The 19751-nt window shown below is 44.7% G+C and overlaps 1 protein-coding gene across 3 annotated transcripts in view; it reads left to right on the forward strand.

The window, feature by feature from the left end:
• The first annotated feature begins 330 nt into the window (after positions 1–330).
• Positions 331–19751, forward strand: part of LOC118509644 (retinal homeobox protein Rx) — a 45750-nt gene continuing 26329 nt past the window's right edge. Inside the window, exons 1-5 of one of the 3 annotated variants that reach the window (XM_036050551.1) lie at positions 331–557; positions 848–1535; positions 1659–1772; positions 12565–13872; positions 13954–14120. In XM_036050551.1, the coding sequence (XP_035906444.1) occupies positions 1322–1535; positions 1659–1772; positions 12565–13872; positions 13954–14120 (1803 nt within the window). In that variant the 5' untranslated portion in view covers positions 331–557; positions 848–1321. Of the gene's footprint in view, positions 1536–1658; positions 1773–12564; positions 13873–13953; positions 14121–19751 lie in introns of all 3 variants that reach the window. The other 2 variants (XM_036050552.1, XM_036050553.1) reach the window with 2 other exon arrangements.

The raw sequence follows: 19751 nt of genomic DNA on the forward strand, positions 1-19751 counted from the left end.
AGACTGAGCGCGAGCGAGACAGACAGTTCTCTCGGCAAGAGAGAGAGAGAGCGCGAAAAACCAACCCCTAAAAGCAACCCTAGAGACAGACGATTAAGAGCAGCTGAACAATACTGGTTGGAAAATCTATTCCACCAGCCCAAGAGAGAAAGAGAGAGAGAGAGGGAGTGAGCGAAAACGAGACAACCAGCGTTCTGAGTTAGAAGAGCGAAAGGGAGCGTCACGACGGAAGAGAGCACGCACATAGTTCACCTTACCCTGAAGCAACTCCGAGCTACCCCAGGCAGGGAAAACCTGAGCGCCCCAGCGCACAAGGATTTCCGACGAACCGCACAAAACGCCATTCACCTTTGGCGCGTTTGGTTGCTGCTTCCTGTGGTGCTTCGCGTGTTTCTTCCGACTCGAACTTTCGCGTGTTGAAATTCGCGTGCTACTCGACCGCGGGCGCCTTATTCCGTGCGTGCGTGTATGTGTGTGTGTGTGATTCACAGTGGAAATCAGTCGACTGTGCCGCGAACCGTGCTGGGTCTTTCTCCGTGTTCGGTGCTTTACATCGCGTGAGTTTTGTGTTTTTCTGTTGTTTTCGGTTGGTTCCGCTGTTGTGACCGGTCTGTTTTGACGCAGCACAGCCTTCTGGCAGCTCCCCGTGGGGGGTTTCGAGTCGAGTCGTGATGATGGTTTGATTCTGACAATTTTCCCGCCGCGAAACGAACGCCGGAAAATTTCACTGTTCCCCCTTGGTGGCCAACAGTGTGCTTGCGCGTGTGGTTGGGAAATGTGTGAATGAAAACGAAGAAAATAGTCGTAAAAAACCTGTTTGCATACTTTCTTATCTCGCTCTTTGAAGGATAATAGTTGTGAGTCGTGTGTGTGTGTTCCGGTTGCGGTTTAAAGTGCGTTGAGTGGGTTTGTGGCCTGTTCGTTTATGTTGGAGTGGATATCTTATCAATCGTGACCCTAAATGCCGTTCGTGCGCATTTATCTGAGTGTTATTTGTGAATTGGGAGAAAATTTTAAGTCACTCCATGTGTAATTTGTGTCGATATAAAGAAGATTAGTGTGATCGGTGCTGCAAACAATTGTTTACAGCGAGAGGGTGAGAGGTATAATAACGACCAAAAGGCTTATCTGAAGTGTGAAATATGCACCACAGCGACCGTGAATGGTGATCAAAAATCTATCACAAAACAAGAACTATTTTCCTTCGCAAACTGCTCAGTGACATCACGGCTGGTGGATTAAAATAATTAAACTCAAACCTCCCGAGATCCCTGGTTTCCCCCCACGTCCAACTTTGCATCTCCCCCGCCGTTCACCTACGATGGACATCAAGTCCCTGTCCGAGGTGCAGAAGCAGATCTTCACGAATCTGATCGAGAAGTTGATCGCACGCAATAAGTTCCCGCCGAGCGAAGCCGAGGACGTGCAGAAGCTGCTGGAGAACGTGCGCGATGCAAAGAATTTCCACAAGATCATGGAAAAGCTAAAGGAATGCGGCCAGCTGGACGTCGACATTGAGGAAAACTTTCGCGAAGGTAAGTGTCCCCTAGCTGGCTCCAGATGATGGGCGATAATAGAGTAAAGTGATGTGCTTCACGTGCGATCAAATGGAATGTACCGGCACTAAAATGCAACACTCTGTATGGTCTGATTTTCAGAGAATGGCATTTTCCTAAAAGATACGGCGAAAAAGCTCGGAGCCGGCGGTCAAACGCTCACACCGCGCCACACGATCGACGCAATATTAGGTTTGAATAATTGTGACAATGGAGGTAGGATACTAATCTAGTTGATGGGTTGTTTCGTTTTTCTTTCGGTAGCAAGGTTGGATGCGGGTGATTTATCTTAAATTTATAGCTGTTGTGTGCTGTTTTTTGTTTTGTTTGTGTTGGCTTTGTATGATGTACGCGTATAAGTTTGGGTATAATGTAGAAGCAAGTAAAAAATCGTGCTTGAATTTGTACCGAATGGCATATAACATCCTTAACGTTTAGTAACCATATAACACGGTGCTTCTTATCCCTGTGATAAGTAGACATTGGGATTCCTATTTCTGGTTTCCATGATTTCAAATAGCTGTTGCCAAAAAGACATATCAGCGAACAAGAAGACGATTCAGAAGGAATTTTATACCGGTCCCTGTGTGTAAGCAACTGGCATCGCTTGCTCCTATTTTGAAATTGTCTGAGTTATTGATTTAAAAAAAATGATTTTTTTATTTTGATCGATTGATTGATTGAGAATCTATTTGATATGAACAGCTGGACTGATAATGCGATATCTCCTATGTTCTAGCGATCTATTCGATCCTTCATTATTTTAATATGATGTGTGTTTTATGTACAGTTGAAATTTTAAATCTTTCCAGATGATTTGCGATTTGAAATTTGTTCATGAGACCAAAATATTTGAGGAACTGCAATTGAAGATTTATCTGTACTTTGAGTGATACTCCTTATGTTGAAAGTGATAAGCCTCATTATGATGACCATTTACATCCTCTTCGAGTTTTATATCCAGAAGCTAACGGTTTTTCTAATACTAGTTGTGAAGCTTGTTGATCAACCGTCTTAACTATACAAATACTCATTAAAAGATGAACATTATGTTGTTAAAAAAAGATCCTCGCTATATCCGCTAAACTCGTCGCCAATGGGAGACAATAGACCTCAGCAACGATTAGTAGATATTTTGTTAAGCAAATATCTTCCGTGGGGACCTTATCCAAACATTTTGTAGCCAGGACCATATACTAACGTATTACTAAAGCTAAGAGAGAGCTAAATTTATTTAACTTTGATTATGACGGCTTGAAGCCGTATTGTCAGAAAGAGCTAAATAAGTCTAAACTTTAATTTTAAGACAGCCATGGTTGAAACGTCAGGTAATTGCGATAAGGCCGCTTCAAGAACCAAGCGTCAATATTTGCATCTTAAACGGGCTTCGTTGCGTTCAAAGTTCGTATTTTTTGAAGAATTAATAAATTATATAATTGCAAAAGAACTATTTTGTTCTTTTAAATATTAAAACAAGTGTAGATGAAAAGCAACTTTAAGCGTAACGTAAACTTTGCTCTTCGTCTAAACCCGGCTCTAAGAGTGTTTCTACTATGAAACAAACTCAAGTATGAAAATCCTCATCGGAAAGACAAATTATTTCTTATAGTTTATTTATAGGGACTTTAGACATTTAAGACCTTATTATTCTCCTAAATTTAAATTAAAACAACATTCAAATGGCATTCAATGAAGAGTATTGAAGATACTAAGTTGTTTTTTACAATTACGCTCATTGGATGTGACAATAATCTAATAAAAACAATTTAGTAAACAAATTAATACAAAAAACTAAAAACGATATTCCTCACTGAATCGCTTAGTTTCACATCAATGAAGAGCATCAATGACACCCCAGATTCACTGTTGGAACGTGCCCTGACCAAATCCCAAATTATCAACACATTGTTTGCATCTGATTAATTGCTTCAGAGTCACCATCAGCCCAGATCACATGACCTAGCTCCATATCTGCCGAAGAAGCTAATGTTGGCAGGCTCCTCATTCAAGACAAATCCCTTGACATCAATTATTCAAAACCGAGAGAGAGAGAGAGAGAGAGAAGAGAGAGAAATCTGCAACACTTAAGCACATATCAATGGGCAGTCTGGGCAGGGGGAGAATCCGAAGTGTTAACTTCAGCTCCCGATAAGCACGCAGCAGCGGGTGGGTGAATAGATAATAATAGTGTCTCTAATTTAGCGTTTCGGTATCCCATTCATGATCCATGAATGTGGCCCACAAAGCGGTGGCGGTCCGCTCCTTGGTCGACTACCGACCGAGCGGTCCGACCGTAATCGACCACGGCCAATCTCTTTGGATCTCTTTTCATCAGTGTATGCATTCACCGGGTTACGGGTCGCTTTCCCAACAGTCCCGAGCCTCTGTAGGCCCATTCTGTCATCAATCAATCGGTTGCCAGCGTGCTTATCACACGGGACGCCCGTACGCCTTTTGAGCTTCCGTGTTGGGAAAGTGAAATGTGTAGCTCCGGAAACGCATGAGAAATTTTCCCACCCGTCCCCGGAGATCACCTCAGTGGGTAACGAGTTTGAAAAGGGGTGAACAACATGATCAGCTCATAAGATAGAGCCGCGCTGCAGATGGGACCGAGGGATTTTGGCGAACATTTAGCAAACCATTCGCCCATCCTTTTGTGTTTGAATCTCACTTCGAAAACATATAGAGCTGGATGTGCAGCCTACGGTGCTTCGGGTGCTGCCTTTCCATCGGTGTACGGCTCTCGTACGGCTAATGGAGCGTATAAAGTGTATATTCCTTCAAAGATTGAGATCGGTTGTGCCCAAAAATTGGCTGCTCCGGTTTTTATCCGGCGCAACGCTCCTTTTGGCATCGGTTGCGCCGGGTCTGCTCGCACGGCAGCTCGTTCGTCGATCTTGAGTGGATCACGATGCTTTCCGTGCTGCCATGGCTTTAATTCAATTTAAAATTTCCTTCCCCACAAAGCGTTCGAGCACGAGAAACAAACGGCTGTGTGAAGGGGTGGTACTTGGAAGGCGCGAACCACACGAACAACGAACGGCTGGCGACTATCGTGAAGGATTTCGCCTCGACCCGTACCCATTCGATCGCGCTCACCTGTCCAACTGTCGATGATTTTAACACGCAACGGTTGGCATGGTTAAAACTAAATTAATCAAACGATTTTTTCCCAACCCATCCCATTCCATCTCGTCCGTCCGTGGCCGTGGAAGTGGTTTTGCTGCAGAGTGTTTCTTTGATTGATTTATTAACGCTTCTTTATGTCTCGCGGGATACACCTCGCTTTTCACAGTTTGTTTCTCCGTCCGCCGTTGTTGTTTCGCTGGTGGAACAACTGGCTTACCCGAAAGCTTCGTCTGCATTCGCATCACACCGTGTATCGGGTGCTCTCACTCTCGGTCTCGGTTCGTTTGACCCAACTGTCGAGCTTTAAGCAAAAATTAAGATTACGTTCAGTGCGGCTACTCCGTGTGCACATGTAACCGGTTGTGCTCCAACCATCTCCATTAACGTTGCGGATAAATAACAATAAACTCCCGGTACAGATGGCACCTCCAACGCGTCCCTCCCCCCCCTCCTTCCCCCACCCCGGTGCCATGTTTAGCACTTAATTAATCATTAAATGAATGTTGCGATTGCTTAATAATGATGTTGCTTCCATTAAGAAGAGCGTATGGCCGCGCGCTCCCTGGTTCCACCCCACTCGGGTAATGGGACCCCGGCTTGGACCCGTGCCGAGATTGTAGTAATTCTATTACGGGGACGAATACGTACGTCAACGCTCGTACCAGCTCGAACGCCGGCTAATGAACGGAGGCGTTGCGATTGTCCGCGAAGGTCTTGGAAGTGAGTGGCACAAATTGGCTGCCAAGAGGTTCCGTTTTTAACACGGTTGCGGGCCGTTTGGGGGCAGGCTAACTGGAAGGACACGGTTTGGCGGATGGTTTGATAAATGTAAGTCAAACCGGCCACGGATTGCTATTGACCTATTTAGCTTCCGAAAGGTGAGTTGATGGTAAATTGCGTTTGTCGTGAATGATATTGAAAGTTCAGCGTGATCTTCTAGTGGGTTTTGAAGTATATATAACAGAGATTTCTTACTCTTACTGGGATGTATGCTATAATAATACAAGATAATAAGATGGTAGACATATGTTTCTTGCTCTTCAACTTGGTCAACCAAAGATTGTTGCTTCTCTGACCAAGAAATTCACAAGTCTTTCAAAAAAGAGTTGCCGAAATTGGGCTGGTAAATTATCTGTTTGCTCAACTTCAGACCACAAACACTAACACGCTACATGACAGGAAAAACAAATTTACCCATCATTCGGTCTAGCACTTCGCACCATCGTGCCCAACAACTGCCCATTCTCGTTCCCATTCTCAACACTTAATCAACACATCTTGTCTCGCCTCGACAAATCGGCATGAAACATCATGGAAAACAAAACAAAACAGAAAAAAAAAAACAATCAACCCACCACAACAGCCAAAGAGTTTCCCTGACCGACGACCGTGACGAGGCAGAAGAAAGTGTATTAAATATCACTTATCGTGCTCGGAGCAGCAGCAGCAGCCGCCTCTTCCCGTAGCATCATTGTTGTCCCTCGGCACTCGGTACAAAAATATCCACTCACAGCAAATTAGATAAATTAACAGCAAGATACAGCGCAATTAGTAGCGACTGCAGCATTCGTGCAGCGCCCAGGTCCGGATGAGGAAAGCGTTCAGTGCCGTCTGGCGACACGTTCCTTTTCCGTTTTGCTGGCTGGCTGCAATTCTTGGCCCGGGGTTGCTTCGGCGCACCGTTTCGAAACCACGAGAAACGAGTCGGAAGAAATTCAATAAGAGCAGATTTTCGACATGAAAGAGTTGCCAAATGGAAAACTAACTCAATCATCTGGGAAGAGCGAAATGGGAAATAGTGGTGATGGTGGTGGTGATCCGTTGCTCGTGAAGGGTCGTAATCTTCAGAGAGTGTTTTCAGTGTCAGCGTTGGTTAGATTGTTCTGGATATTGGAGGCAAAAGATCAAGAGACAGATTTAACAGAAAAGAGGCCAAATATGGCTGGCTCTGGCGCCATTTTATCCCTTACCCTAGGGTCCCGATCGTATCAGACAGTCTTAGAGTGTTCAATTAGCAACTAGAGCTGGTGTGCAGATATCTTGTCCTTTTGCAAATGGTTAGCTGTGTTTTTGTATGCGTGCCTAATCGAATCATCGATGAGGTCGAAGGATTGAAAGAAGGAAGGATTTCGAACCGGCATCATTGATAGCAAATGGAAAAGTAATAGATAGCAGCAAAAATCATTAGGAAACTACTGCAATCGCCCAAGGCAGGACACTTTTGGTTCTTGGTCATTTCTGCTTGATAGAAACGAAATGCCTTCGCTTTGTACGATGACCGATATTATGCAATTAGGTGGTCAAAGCGATCGAACACGGGGTGCGTAGTGCGGGAGTAAATTAGCATTGATTAGGAATCGATATACTTCTTCTTTCTGGTTGTTTCATGAAGCAAAGTGCTTGCGGAATTCACGTAAGGACATTTTATTTTGTTAGGGAATGAGATCGTTTTAAGTATAGGATGGTCATTCAACTTTTCATCTCGTAATATTTTTACAATCTTTAAAGCGTTTTTTTATGCAAAGCCTTGTTAAAAAAAATAGTGTTATGTGTTTTACTTATTATTAAAGTAAGGGTAATGGCCAGTACTTCTGAGTTTTGGGAGATATTTTGAGTAGGTATAAATAACCGTGAGGAACCAATTTATAAAGTCCTCCTTTCGATGATTGAAACCATAACAATTTTTAAAAAAAATATTCAGTTTTCTATAAACAAAAACAACAACAAAAAAAGTTTATCGAATTCATTAGAAGTCAACATCATAACCTCTTTTTTTAAGTTTCGAAAGCGTTTCCTTTGTTCAGCTATAGCCGTTTCCTTTGACGAGTGTCACTCGTTCACTCCACTGATTTTAATCAGATTCTGATTAATTATTTCAGTATTTTTAAATCATTCTGTTACATTTTTCATTTCTGTAAAGTAGTGGCCTTGTTTTTACATAAGGTTTTCCATTAATAGTGACCATGTAAACCTAAGTGTGGGATATTTACAACTTTTCGTTTTGCTTATCAATTTCTTGTGCTGCTTGTAGGGGTTATTTCTTTAATACGAGAGTTAATTAAAAGTGCCATCAGTCTTTAAAAATAGAATGAATACCTGTGATAACAAAAATACTAAATACCTAAATATGAATAAAAAAATCGTATCTTGCTTGAAAAGCGATTACAATAGCGGACAAAAATATAATCCGTACATGATCGTATAGTTATGTTATTCGGAGAAATTCTGCATGTGGCAAACAAAAATTATTTAGATATGTGTAAAATTATAATTTTTGTTTGTCAAATTGTGTTCCTTATGATCTTAATTTATTATAAACAAATGCATTTTTAGTTATGTCTTGTAATTCTTCTTTTCTACTTAAAAATAGGTGCAAGTAAAATTCTGTTAAGCACTGTATATGCACTGCATCATAACGTCAGAACAAATTTTTTGAGCTATAACAATATTTGATAGGAACTCGACTTATCGATGAAGTGAACAGATAGAAAAAGGTGGGAGATACAAGAGATTATCAGAGTTCTATGACACGTCCTTCTATGATTCAGTTCTATGATTTTGCACCTTCAATGTACTTTCCGTTCGCTGTACTTTAGGCAATCGATAGCTAGGAATTGACTTAGCTTTTCAGCAAATAATTCTTTATTTAAAATCGCCGTCAAGTGCTTTACCAGCAAGCATTGCTTCTTCTTTGATATCAAAATGGAAACTATTTTATGTATTTTATTATGAAAAATAATTTAAAGACTAGGTTAGTAACGCATTCTAAACCATAAACGTGTCCAGACGTATTGCTCTTTTGGATGTTTACTGAAAAGCCGAAACTCGATGCCTATCAGGTGTGTTTTTCCCCGGTTCTTCAATTAATCAACGTCAAACAGTTATGAAATGGTATGTACTTGCTGCAGCCGATTCGTGCCGGATGTATGCGGATGCAAGGATTAATTAGGAAAACAAATTGAATCTTAAGGCGCTAGTCGGTTATCGTGACGTCTGGATCTCGATGGTGTCGTGACCGTATTTTTGTGACAAGCTGTCAGCGGATTCATTAGCTTTAATGGTGGTGTTTTGCTGCCATTGCCAATGTTGCTCGTGGGTGAAAGTTTTTTTTTGGGAATAGTAGTAAAATACTGGTTATCGATTGCGATATTTGTGACCTCAAATGAACGCGAAAAAAGTCGATAAATTTGAACTTGTTAACCGTCTCCCTGGCATGTATAGCAAATACGAGCTTAATCTCTCTTAATTATCGATAATTAATTAATAATTTGACAAAAGTGGCTAAGCATTAGATTTTCAGTTTTGGTCTTGAATCACTGATTGACTGGAAGCGTTGGTGCTCAAGTCGCACTTAAATCCGAAAGGTGTCTGTACAAATCAATTTATTATACACTTCCCCAATCCCTTTTAAATCCCACAACGAAACAACAAACAGATTAGTGAGAATTAGACAAGAAACATGCTTTTAAACAAGGGCTCGTAACGGTTGACGGTACGTCTGTATTCTCCTTCACCATCCTTCGCTTTCGTAACCGAAGCCCGAACATTGCTACGCACTTCTCCCGTCCATCAGTACGTTTTCGTGTCCTTTCTCAGCTGCCCTCCCCTTCCCCCTTTCTGCTGGTGCTTTTTAAAAGCAATCCGAGCTGGCGTGTTTTATTCGCTTTATGTTGGGTTCCGTTTTGCCGCCGCCGAGCGTTGCGATGTTTTAACCATTGACGTTTGGAGATGTTAATCAACAATCAAGTTCCGATCCTTGACGTGGTTGTCTAGTTTGGATGTTTGGCTTCTCTTCTCACCGTTCGATCTTTGCTGGGTGGAGAAGAAAGGGCAGGGAGGGGAAGGCGGATGACTTGCAGCTTGCATCGGATTGCAAAGGGGGCAGCGGAACAAAAAGGGCGTAATGTACACACCGTACTCATCGTGCTAATTATTCACTTAGACAATCAAAGTCCATAAAGCAGACTTATAAGCTAGAGGTAAATCAATATTAATGGGGTTGAAGTGGCATGGCTTCTTTAGTTGTTATAAAGCAGGGAGACACCAGGTGTTTTGTTGCAGCATGTTATCCCATCTGCAGGGCTATTAAATGCCTCTCTAATAATTTCACTCCATCATTGTTTCTCCGATCACGATCTCCTAATCCGAATGCGACACAATTCTTTAATCCTTCCCAAAACCGTGCCACTCAAACCGTGCCCGTCCGTGATCCTTAATGCTAGTTTAAAATGTGTCCTGAGCTGACAACTTTGTATCGCCAGTCAGTCAGCTCTTTTAAACAGTGCGTGAAGTTTCACCCCAAAAAAAATCGTTCCAACGTTGTTGTCGGTTCGTGACGGGGCGCCTGTCAATTATGGTGCCCCCGATCGAACCAGACTCCCGGTCAGCACGACTCGAAAGCTCTCGATAGCGAAACGATATATTGACAGTCCATCAAGATAACACTTTCCGTTCCATGATAGTAGAGCGAGAGAGAGAGAAAGAAAAGCCTTCCCTCGTTGGAGAATCACTCTTTTTCGGTGGGAAACTGATCGAATTACGAAAAGTTGAAAATAACAAAAAGAAAACTCGTGTGAGTTGAAGTGGTTGGTGGTGGATGTGTTTGAAAACTGTCCTCGTCACCGAACGGCGTTTAATGGAGGCTTCACCACACCACGTCACATCCTTCACACCGGCCCAGCTAAAAGAAGCGAAACAGGATCCTACCGGCCGAAAGAAGTCGTAATCGGTTGGCTTGCATGATGTTAACACTAGATTTACAATGACTTCCTACCTAATGGATTGCATTTGATATCGTTTCGGGGCTTTCGGAATCAATCTCACCGACCGTGGGTCCCTTTACACAAAGGACAGTTAACACGCACATCGGTGGTTTTTCCACCCACCACCGACAGTCCCCCTTCCCGGTAGCCCTCACGCGGCACGCGGGAATTAGAAGCGACAACTAAATCATGAACATTAAATCACTCTCAATTAAATTGAATTTGAGCACAATTTAGATTAGAATGTCGGTCGGTCGGTTGGTCCCAGTAGCTAACAGCACCACCACCACCACTAACGTTTTGTGCACGTTGTCCTATTGACGTTTTTCCCTTGGCCGGTTCGCGCACCCTTCTCAGCACTGTGTCTTTTTCACGTACGATTAGGGAATTGAAAGCGAGCTGAACCCGCCGCACAATGGAGAGGGAGGGAAATGGGAGCCAAGGGAAGGGGCAAGATAATGAACCCCGACCAGTGGAAATTCCGGGCTTCTCTGTTCGCCATTAAGCTAAAGCACATACAATTTCCCCCGCACCGTAGCGTTATGACACTTTGACATGCAAACCATTTTACGGGAAACACCCGGGCCTAAAAAAACGGAAAGCTGATAAAACAAGCGAACTGTTGGGTGGGGATGGGTTTTTCCCTGGCCCTACAACACCAATGCCATTGCTGCCACGGCTTCACGGCGAATGATCATTTTGCCCTCCAAAGGAAAGGGGTTTCGTGTAATTAATTTGTCAAAAGTAACTCACTTTTTCGCGAGTTTTCCACCGAAAGCAGGTGCCTTCCTCGGGTGCATAACATGACTCGGAATCGGTTCCGTTAACGCTAGTAAATTACATTTCTTCGATTCGCGTCCGTCTGCATGCGCTCGCGGGTAAGGAAGCGCGTTCTTTTACAACCACACTTTTCACTGCTTTGAATGCACGGCACGGCACGGTTAAGAATGCCCGAAAACTAATTCCAAGAAACACCCCGCGGAAAAGTCACAATGCTCGGGGAAAAGCGCGCTCGTGTGTTAAGTCATTTCTGGCGTTTTCCGTGTCTCGTTACACGCCAGGCTAAGGTTTGGCGCTAGCGTTAGCTCTTCTTCTTGCCATTTCTTTTGGCGGAAAGTTGGCTGGCACGCGATACAAGTTAGTCAAAAAATTATTGCCAGTTTGAAACTTATTATGTGTTTTGTTTGCCTAATTTTCGATTAAGAAGCAATTCTCACCTGCTCCTGGAATGGGACAACGAACCGTGTGGGGGAAAGTGAGGAACGTTAAATGAGTAGCTCTGTTTTGCTGTTTTTTCGGGGGTTTTTTGGCAAGTATTTTTAAGTGTAACACGAATGAGTTTTGGCTAAAATTTCTGATACATCGAGCGATAAAAGCGAATGAATTTCGGAGGTTGTTGTTGTTTGTTTGTTTGTTTGTTGTTTGCGTGAACGACAATTAATGGTGGAAACATAAACGGTTACTTAGCGGAAAGTAATATATTGCTTGTTCTTATCGCTATATTCCTTTCCAACGCAATCCTTTTCTGGTAGAGTTGATAGCGGCGCCAGTTGTTAGCACGGAGGGATCTTATTCAAATCCCATCTTCAACCGTCCACAATCGCATATAGAATTATTTTTCCAAACTTGGATATAGTAAGTCAAAGTAGCCAGAAAACGAGAGGCTAATAAAACAAGACCTTTTGAGGCTGTAGAACTAAAGTCCGAATTAATTCAAGCACCATCTGTGACTGTGTTGTTGTAGCATCTTTAATGCTAGACCAGCTGACGAAAAGTCAATTGAAACCTATTGATCCAGCCAGTTGAACAAATAAACTGATTAGCAGCTTGTGTTTTCCTATAGCTAATCATAACATGACTTGAAGGCAGCACGTAGCTTTAGGAAGACTTTAATGTTGTCTCTCTTAGCTTAGAAATGCTTTTCGGTTGGTCGCTTCTTTTAACTTCGCATGCTTTAATTTAGGTCGCAATATAATGTTTTTTATCTATTGGTAGTTTTAGTGCTAATTGTTGTAACCCAGTAGCTCTAATGCAATGTGCCCCATGGTGAAGGATAATGAAGCAGTCTGAGCACCGCACTCATAACAACTCAACGTTGTCTTGCTACCCTTCCGCAGGCGACTCTAGCGATGCAACTGATCTGAGCGCGTCTCCCCTGAGCCAGATGAAGCTGTGCGATCAGCAGCAAATGATGGCCAAAGCGCAGCTACCCGTCACGTACGGGTCCCTCGGCAGTCCCTCCAGCCCGGACAAGTATCAGCAACAGTTAGCCAATTACCAGAGCCACATCAAGTCGCTGGACCTCGTTGCGGCCGCCTCGCTGGCCGATCCTTCCTCGCCGCAGAGCGCGCTCCACCATCAGCTCCCGTCCCATCACCATCTGCACCATCATCACAATCATCAGCATCCGTCGGCCGTACCTCACCTTCATCAGCATCCTGCCCACCATCAGCACCATGCACACCTTCAGCAGCATTTGCATCAGCAACAGCAGCAACAGCAGCATCTGGCCCATCCCCACCAATTGCCTTCGCCGACGCATCAGCCCCAGCACCAGCTCGCGCTGCACCATGCACAGCATCCTGCCCTGGGCCAGCAGCCACCCCATCCGTCCCTGGCCGAGCTCGAGTACATGAAGACACTCAAGGAGACGAACAAATACTTCATCGATCGCAACTACCGATCGGCCGCCTCGTTGGGTTACGGGCGCGGAGGTGCCGAAGGTCCCCCGGACGAAGGCACCACGGTAGGTGGTGGAACCGGCGGTGGAGGAGGCGAGTACGAGGAGGATCTTTCATCCCCAACCGGCGCCGGCGGTGGCAGTGGTAGCGGCAGTCTAAAGCGCAAATACGATCGTACGAGAGACGGCGAGGAGCGGCCGGGAGGAAATGGCGGAAATGGCGACGGTGGCGGCGTCCTGCTGCCCGACGGCTCCGAAAGCAATCCGACGTCCGACAGCTCCATTAACAAATATAATAAGCTGCATGAGTCAGCCGATAAATCAATTAGGGCTAATAGTTTCGATTATATGAAAAATTTCGACGAGCTCCGGGCCCGACAGGCTGCGGCCTACGAAGCGGAACAGCAGCATCATCATCATCAGCAGCAGCAGCAGCAGCAACAGCATCACCACCAACAGCTTCAGGTTCTTCACCAACAGCAGCAGCAGCAACAGACACAACAACAACAGCACCTTTCGCAATCACAACATCCGCAACAGACATCGCCATCGTCGGGGCAGCACGGTTCCTCGGCCGGCGGCAACCCGGGGACAGACGACTACAACCCACACCGACAGTCGACGGACAGCGGGCCGGACAAGGGCACGGACGATGGTGGTGTGAGTTACGCGTCCAGCGAAGAGCTCAACCAAACGACGTCCAGCGAGCAGGGCGAAAAGGTGGGCTCCGGTAGTGACGATGAAGGTAAGCATGGTAGACTTGTGACGCTTGCGGTGAGAGACACATTTTATTAACCCTTCTGTGTCCGCTTCGGTTCCGTTGCAGGAGGAGACGATAATTGTTCGAAAAAGAAGCATCGCCGGAATCGGACCACTTTCACCACCTACCAGCTGCACGAGCTGGAACGAGCCTTCGAGAAGAGCCACTATCCGGATGTCTACTCGCGCGAGGAGTTGGCGATGAAAGTCAACTTGCCGGAAGTACGGGTGCAGGTAGGTGTCTAACGAGTGCTTTTCAAATTCGAACCCATAGAAAACCCTAAGGAAACACAGACAATTATGAATCGAGGAGGACTCCTCCTCGGTGATTATAATTCTACTGTCGCCAAATGTTCTGTGGCAGGGTGTATCCGGACATCTGGAGTAGGCCGGACGCGACCTATCGCTCAAATCGTTACCAATCATATTCACCGTGCTACGACTAGCGAGCCAAACTATCTCGTTACATCAAAAAGTAGGAAGTGCGTCGTTGGCCCTCAAGGCCAACAAGTCCTCCGCCTTGGCAGTTTGTTTATTTTGCCATCCGTCAAATGCCTGCGGCTTTTCCGATTTTCGGCTCTAAACGTGGGACGTGGGCAGTTACTGGCAGTCAGAGGCACTTGCCAACGTTGCTTGCCACTTCCACGGGCAGCGTAAATCGCAGCGGTAATTGAGTTTTCAATTTACCATCATATGAATACGATTATGATGAAGTTTGTCCCGGCGTGTACGAGGGTGCACCCTCGTTACATTTTCTCTCGCTGCGTCATAAAGGGTGTCATATTTGTCGTGTAAATATGCGGCTTTTAGCTAGCTCCGAAGGGACGCGATTTATTGCGAGGGTTCTTGTATTAAAAATGTTGTAATTGTTGCGTTATGACAGTTTCGATTATTTTGTGCCCGGACAGGCGACTCTTTCAATGATGAGCGACCGAAGAGGCCTGGCCGTTTGGCGAGGATCCTTTTCTTATGTTGAGATTAAATAAGCATGGACTGAGGTTGTGATTTTACTACATTAAATTATGTTTAAAATTCCATTAAACAATAGTTCCTAAATCTCTTGACCACTCAAATAAACTTCTAATTTTCTTTATTCATTAAGACCAGCCTGACCGTATTGCTCTCCTAAATTTATTATTTTCCTAAAATAGGGCATGCCCCTTAGATCCCTCTCTCACCCATCATCTAAACGGTCTTAATCGAGTTTGAACAACCACCAACCGTCATAAGCATCAAACATTTGCGCGTAAATTGAAAACTTTTCCAGCGGGACGATGACGAACACTTACACAGACACAGCCCCTCGTGACGAGCACTGGAGGGCTCGTCGTCATACATCTGTCAATATTTTCCCTCGGCAGTGTCAACTCCCGGCGAGCGAACGCATCCTAACCTTGAGGTGGTTTAGTCACCCTTCAGAGAGAGAGAAAAAAAATCTCAACCGGCCTGGTTTGCTTGTGTTTGCCAGGTTCGATCCATACAAAGGGAGCTCAATTTAGGGGCTAATTTGAGTCAAATATTAACTTGACTTTATGATTTCGCTGGCTGATGATGTTTAATCTTGAATGGTGAGTGGGATAAATAGAAAAGTCTTTCAATTTCATTAGATTTCTGAAGATGTGTTATAAATCTCTAAACGTAACAAATGCTTTTCTCTTGTGCAATAGCGAAATGCTCCTCGTCCTCCGGACCTTGGGGAATTTGCAATTTGACGATAATGGATGCGGAAGGGTGCCTTCGCGTTCAATCGTTGCAATGGCACTCAGTTCCGACGCTCACTTCTAGGTGACTCACGTGCCCGCCGTACACCGCCTAAAGTGACACGGCAGACCGAAAGCAGAGCGATGCAACTCGGGTGCAGCCGAACACTACTGTCAAGGATAATAGCTGCACCGACGTACGGGCAAAGTGACTCCACGCGCGTTCGCGATTTGCAATTTCGTGGAGCAACAATACCGGCAAATTGGGAAGCCCCGTGGAAGGTGATGGTGACCTGTTTAGTCAATACCGACAGCACTTTGCCTTCACGTGAGGTCTTCGCCACTCTCCCTCTTCTGCATGGTCCCCGGGTTCTGCATGTCCCTACCACCGGCTCCGGCCTGTTTGTGGAAGCGAAATTGAATTTCGCGTTTCACCGAAACATAACCTCAAAGTGACGTTTCGTCACAGGAAACATTATCCACCACCAGTATCACCACCACCAACACCACCACCGGGCGTTGGAGGGTGGAAATCGCACCGAATTAATTTTCATTTCCCGTGCAGCACCAGGCCACTTCTTCATTCCATGTGAGTCGCGGTTCGTTGCAGTAAAAATTTTAAACTCACTTTGGCAAACTTTTGCCCCCTGCCACGTAGAACTTGCCATCAGATATGAAGCGATGGTTTAAAATATAGCACGACGGTTGTAGAATATAATAAAAAGAGTAAATCTAAATGCTGTCCCGTGTTGTGCCGTGGAGTTGCGACCCGGTCAACGACACGTCATAAATTGAAGCGGGAAAACTTCCTCCTGTTTTCCACCCTCGCCCGTACACCTGTCCGCGTTCCTGTACGTGAGAGAATCCTTTAATCTGGATGAAGAAAAAAAAAACAAACCCACGTCCACTAGCTGGAGTTGGGCAGAAAAATAACATTCCTGATCGATCGGCACCTTGCCTAGGCAAAAAAGAAAACCTGGTTGTTGCACGTTCACTGAACCGAAGTTGAGTGGTGTTTACGGGCATTTTTGTCAAACTCAACAGAGAGAGAGAGAAGAAAAAAACGAGCAAAAACTTAATCCAATTTCGGTCGAATGTTATTTATTCAAATTCAATTTACGAACGCGCTCTCGGGCCACCCGGCAACATTGCGCTGGCGCGGGCTGGTGTTAAGTTCAAAAAAGGAAAGCCCGAGCTTGTAGTTCACGGCGGTTGTTTTTTCGTTGCGTTGTTGATATTTTTCACTTCACAAACGCCTAAACGAAATTGACAGGCTACCGAACCCAGCAAAAAAAAAAAGAAACCAACATGAAGTAACAATTTGTTGAAAAATCACGCCTAAAAGTAAACAAAAATTGGGCGCACCGGAGAGTGTGAAGTTGTCGTGTCGAATAATCGCCAAACGAACCTTTGGAAAGTTGGGTAAAAAGCAATTTCAATCTCGGTGTCGCTGGTAAAAATCGTTTAGTGATTTTGACGAATGTTGTCGGGGCATGCAATATGTATCGTCGCGGGCTCCGACGTTTTGAGCTAGGTAGTTGTTACACCGTTCTTTTTTTTATAAACCAGCAGCTCAAATGCCCAAAACTTACGAGCAAACACCATCGGGGATGTACTTTTGATTTACGGCAATGAAGTTAGACGATCATATTTTACCGGTGATTAAACGGTGTGACTAGCCAGTGTTAGAGCCAAATAGAGTTTTGGGACCATGTCGTGTGGTACAAACATTCCGAAAAAAAAAACGATCGTTCTTTTGTGATTCGGCTAATGGTGGAATCTCTCTGTGTGTGGGCATTGTCTGGTGATAATGATTAATTACCAGTTGATGAGCAATGGGGCATGGGTTTGGTGGGCCTAGATTTGTTTGGCGGGAAATTTAATTACATTCCCGTGCCGGTCCGTGCCTCGTACCCATCACCACAACCCGTTGGAGAATTAAAAATTACTACCAAATGAGCCAAAAGCACACACACACACACACATAATAGCGATTGTCCATTGTGCGATTCATTTGAATAATCACGAAACCCATGGGCGTCCAGCAGGTCAATAGTGCGATCGATCGAGCCTGTCACGTCAAATTAGCATAATAGATACCGAAACAATTATAACAAATTATAATTCTCGGCTTGTAAGGGTTTGGAGAGTGGTGGTGCGTGGGGGTTTCCAACAAAGGAAGGAAAAATAACATGGTAATTGACCCCTGTTATCAACCATAACGTGGGGCTTTTTTTCGATGCACTTCTCTCCCACTCTCACTCCTCCTGATACCTTATTAAGCGATATAGAGGTGAATGAGTGTGGGGTTGATGGTGGTGGTGGATGGTTGAGGATCCGCAGGACACCCCACAAAGCCAATTAAACTAACGCAAATGCACTGCAAGTGCATGCAATGCACCTTCATTTATGCATAGGTAAGCAGTCCTGCCCGGGAACCCACATTACGTACGGGGAAAACCACGGGGGGGCAAAAAAAAGTTCAAGCCGCCACAACACGAGCGGCCCCGTTCGGGCCACTTCACATCGTTTAGCAATCAGCGATTAAGCTAAAGTACAATTGAGTTTAATTTAATTTAAATTGAGCTTTGATTTAATTTCTGCTAACCATAGGCCCTAGAAGTTCGTCGGCTCAACCTGCACCGGTGGAGCCGCTTACCTCTAGCTGCATTGTATGCAAAAAAGCCATTATGAAAATTGAAAAAGTGCAACGATAGGCTGGTAGGCCTGGGCAGGTCGGGCTGCAGACGGGCAAACAGTAACAAACTAGAACCCCCAGGAAATGGAACCGGTAACCCAGACACGAGCCATGGCGGACGACCTGTGCGGACTTTCTTTCAATTATTTCCTGCACCAGGTTGGGCCGGGTTGATAGCGTTGCAATTAGCGGGTTTTTAGCGTTTTATTTCCTTTTCTGCCGGACTCGACTGTTGTTTGTTTAAGCGACCAGTGTATGGGCCAGCTTATGCTCACGATACACGATTGCTATTGCACTTTTATTTGCCCACACTTATCGAGCGGGCGTTTCGGGTGGACCGGAGCGAAAAGCATCAAATCAAAATGCTGATCCGGGAACGGAACACACACGGCAATTAAATGGTCATAAATAATCACGTTCACGGCACGGATCGTACGGTCACTGCAAATCGAAGCAAACGGGCTGTGACAGCCCAGAAGCAGTTTTGACAGGCACCGGCACCGTGTACGGTACCGCCGGTCGGAGCGTAAGTTGCAATTAAGTTGTCCCTGCATACAACAGGGACTCCCGTTTGCACTTCACCAAATAACAAAAAAAAATGACACAAAGTTTCACGTTTCAGGGGGAAAGTAGGGAAATGCGTGCAGGACAGCCAAGGAAAAGGCGACGTTTTGGTGGTCACATGATAAAAAGCAATTCCCCGGCCGAGGAGCGAACGTAGAGCCGGAGCCAGTGTCGACACCGTTTGCCTGGCGAACGACACTTTAGATAGCATCTTCAAATAGTTCACATTAGTTGAAATAATTAAATTAATTAGTGTCGCCTCCCCCCCCACCCCCCTCATAGCGTGACAGTCTGGCTAGGTATCCTTTATGGACTATCAGTGCACCGGTGGAGAGATGAACACATACTGTCGACCTGCGTTATGTGCCCGTGGCACGAGATTTAGCGGGTGACGGTTGGTTTATATGTGTGGCCTTTGTGTGTAATGAATAGAAAGGGATTCGTTACAATTTAACGTAAAATGTACCTTACTTTGTTGTACGACAACAATAATTATGAGGATCAATATTTTGAAAGGCACAGTGGCTACTAGATTTCAAATGCAGATTTTTTGTTCTTGTCTTTTGGAAAATGAATCTGATGTTGATGTGCTGATGAGTTGCTAAATCTCATTAGGAGACATATTAAAAGCTCCTAACTGCTTATAAATAATTCTCCAATCAAGGGAGTTAAGTAAGCTGGAGTACTAAACTCAACTTTTTCACCTATCGTAAAAGGTCAAGCTGGGACTTTACAGAATATTAATAGCTCCAGCACTCACATATGCTTCTGATGGAGTAAAGGGCTCGAAAGAATCCGCAAAAAATTCGGAGAAGCTTAAAAGCATTTTTGGCCCCCATATGTCTGAAAGGAGCCAATTTAAATGTCTGGATGTTAACGAGCGATTTCAATACGCCTTGCTTT

The sequence above is a fragment of the Anopheles stephensi genome, chromosome 3 (assembly GCF_013141755.1).
Source record: "Anopheles stephensi strain Indian chromosome 3, UCI_ANSTEP_V1.0, whole genome shotgun sequence".
NCBI lineage: Eukaryota > Metazoa > Arthropoda > Insecta > Diptera > Culicidae > Anopheles > Anopheles stephensi.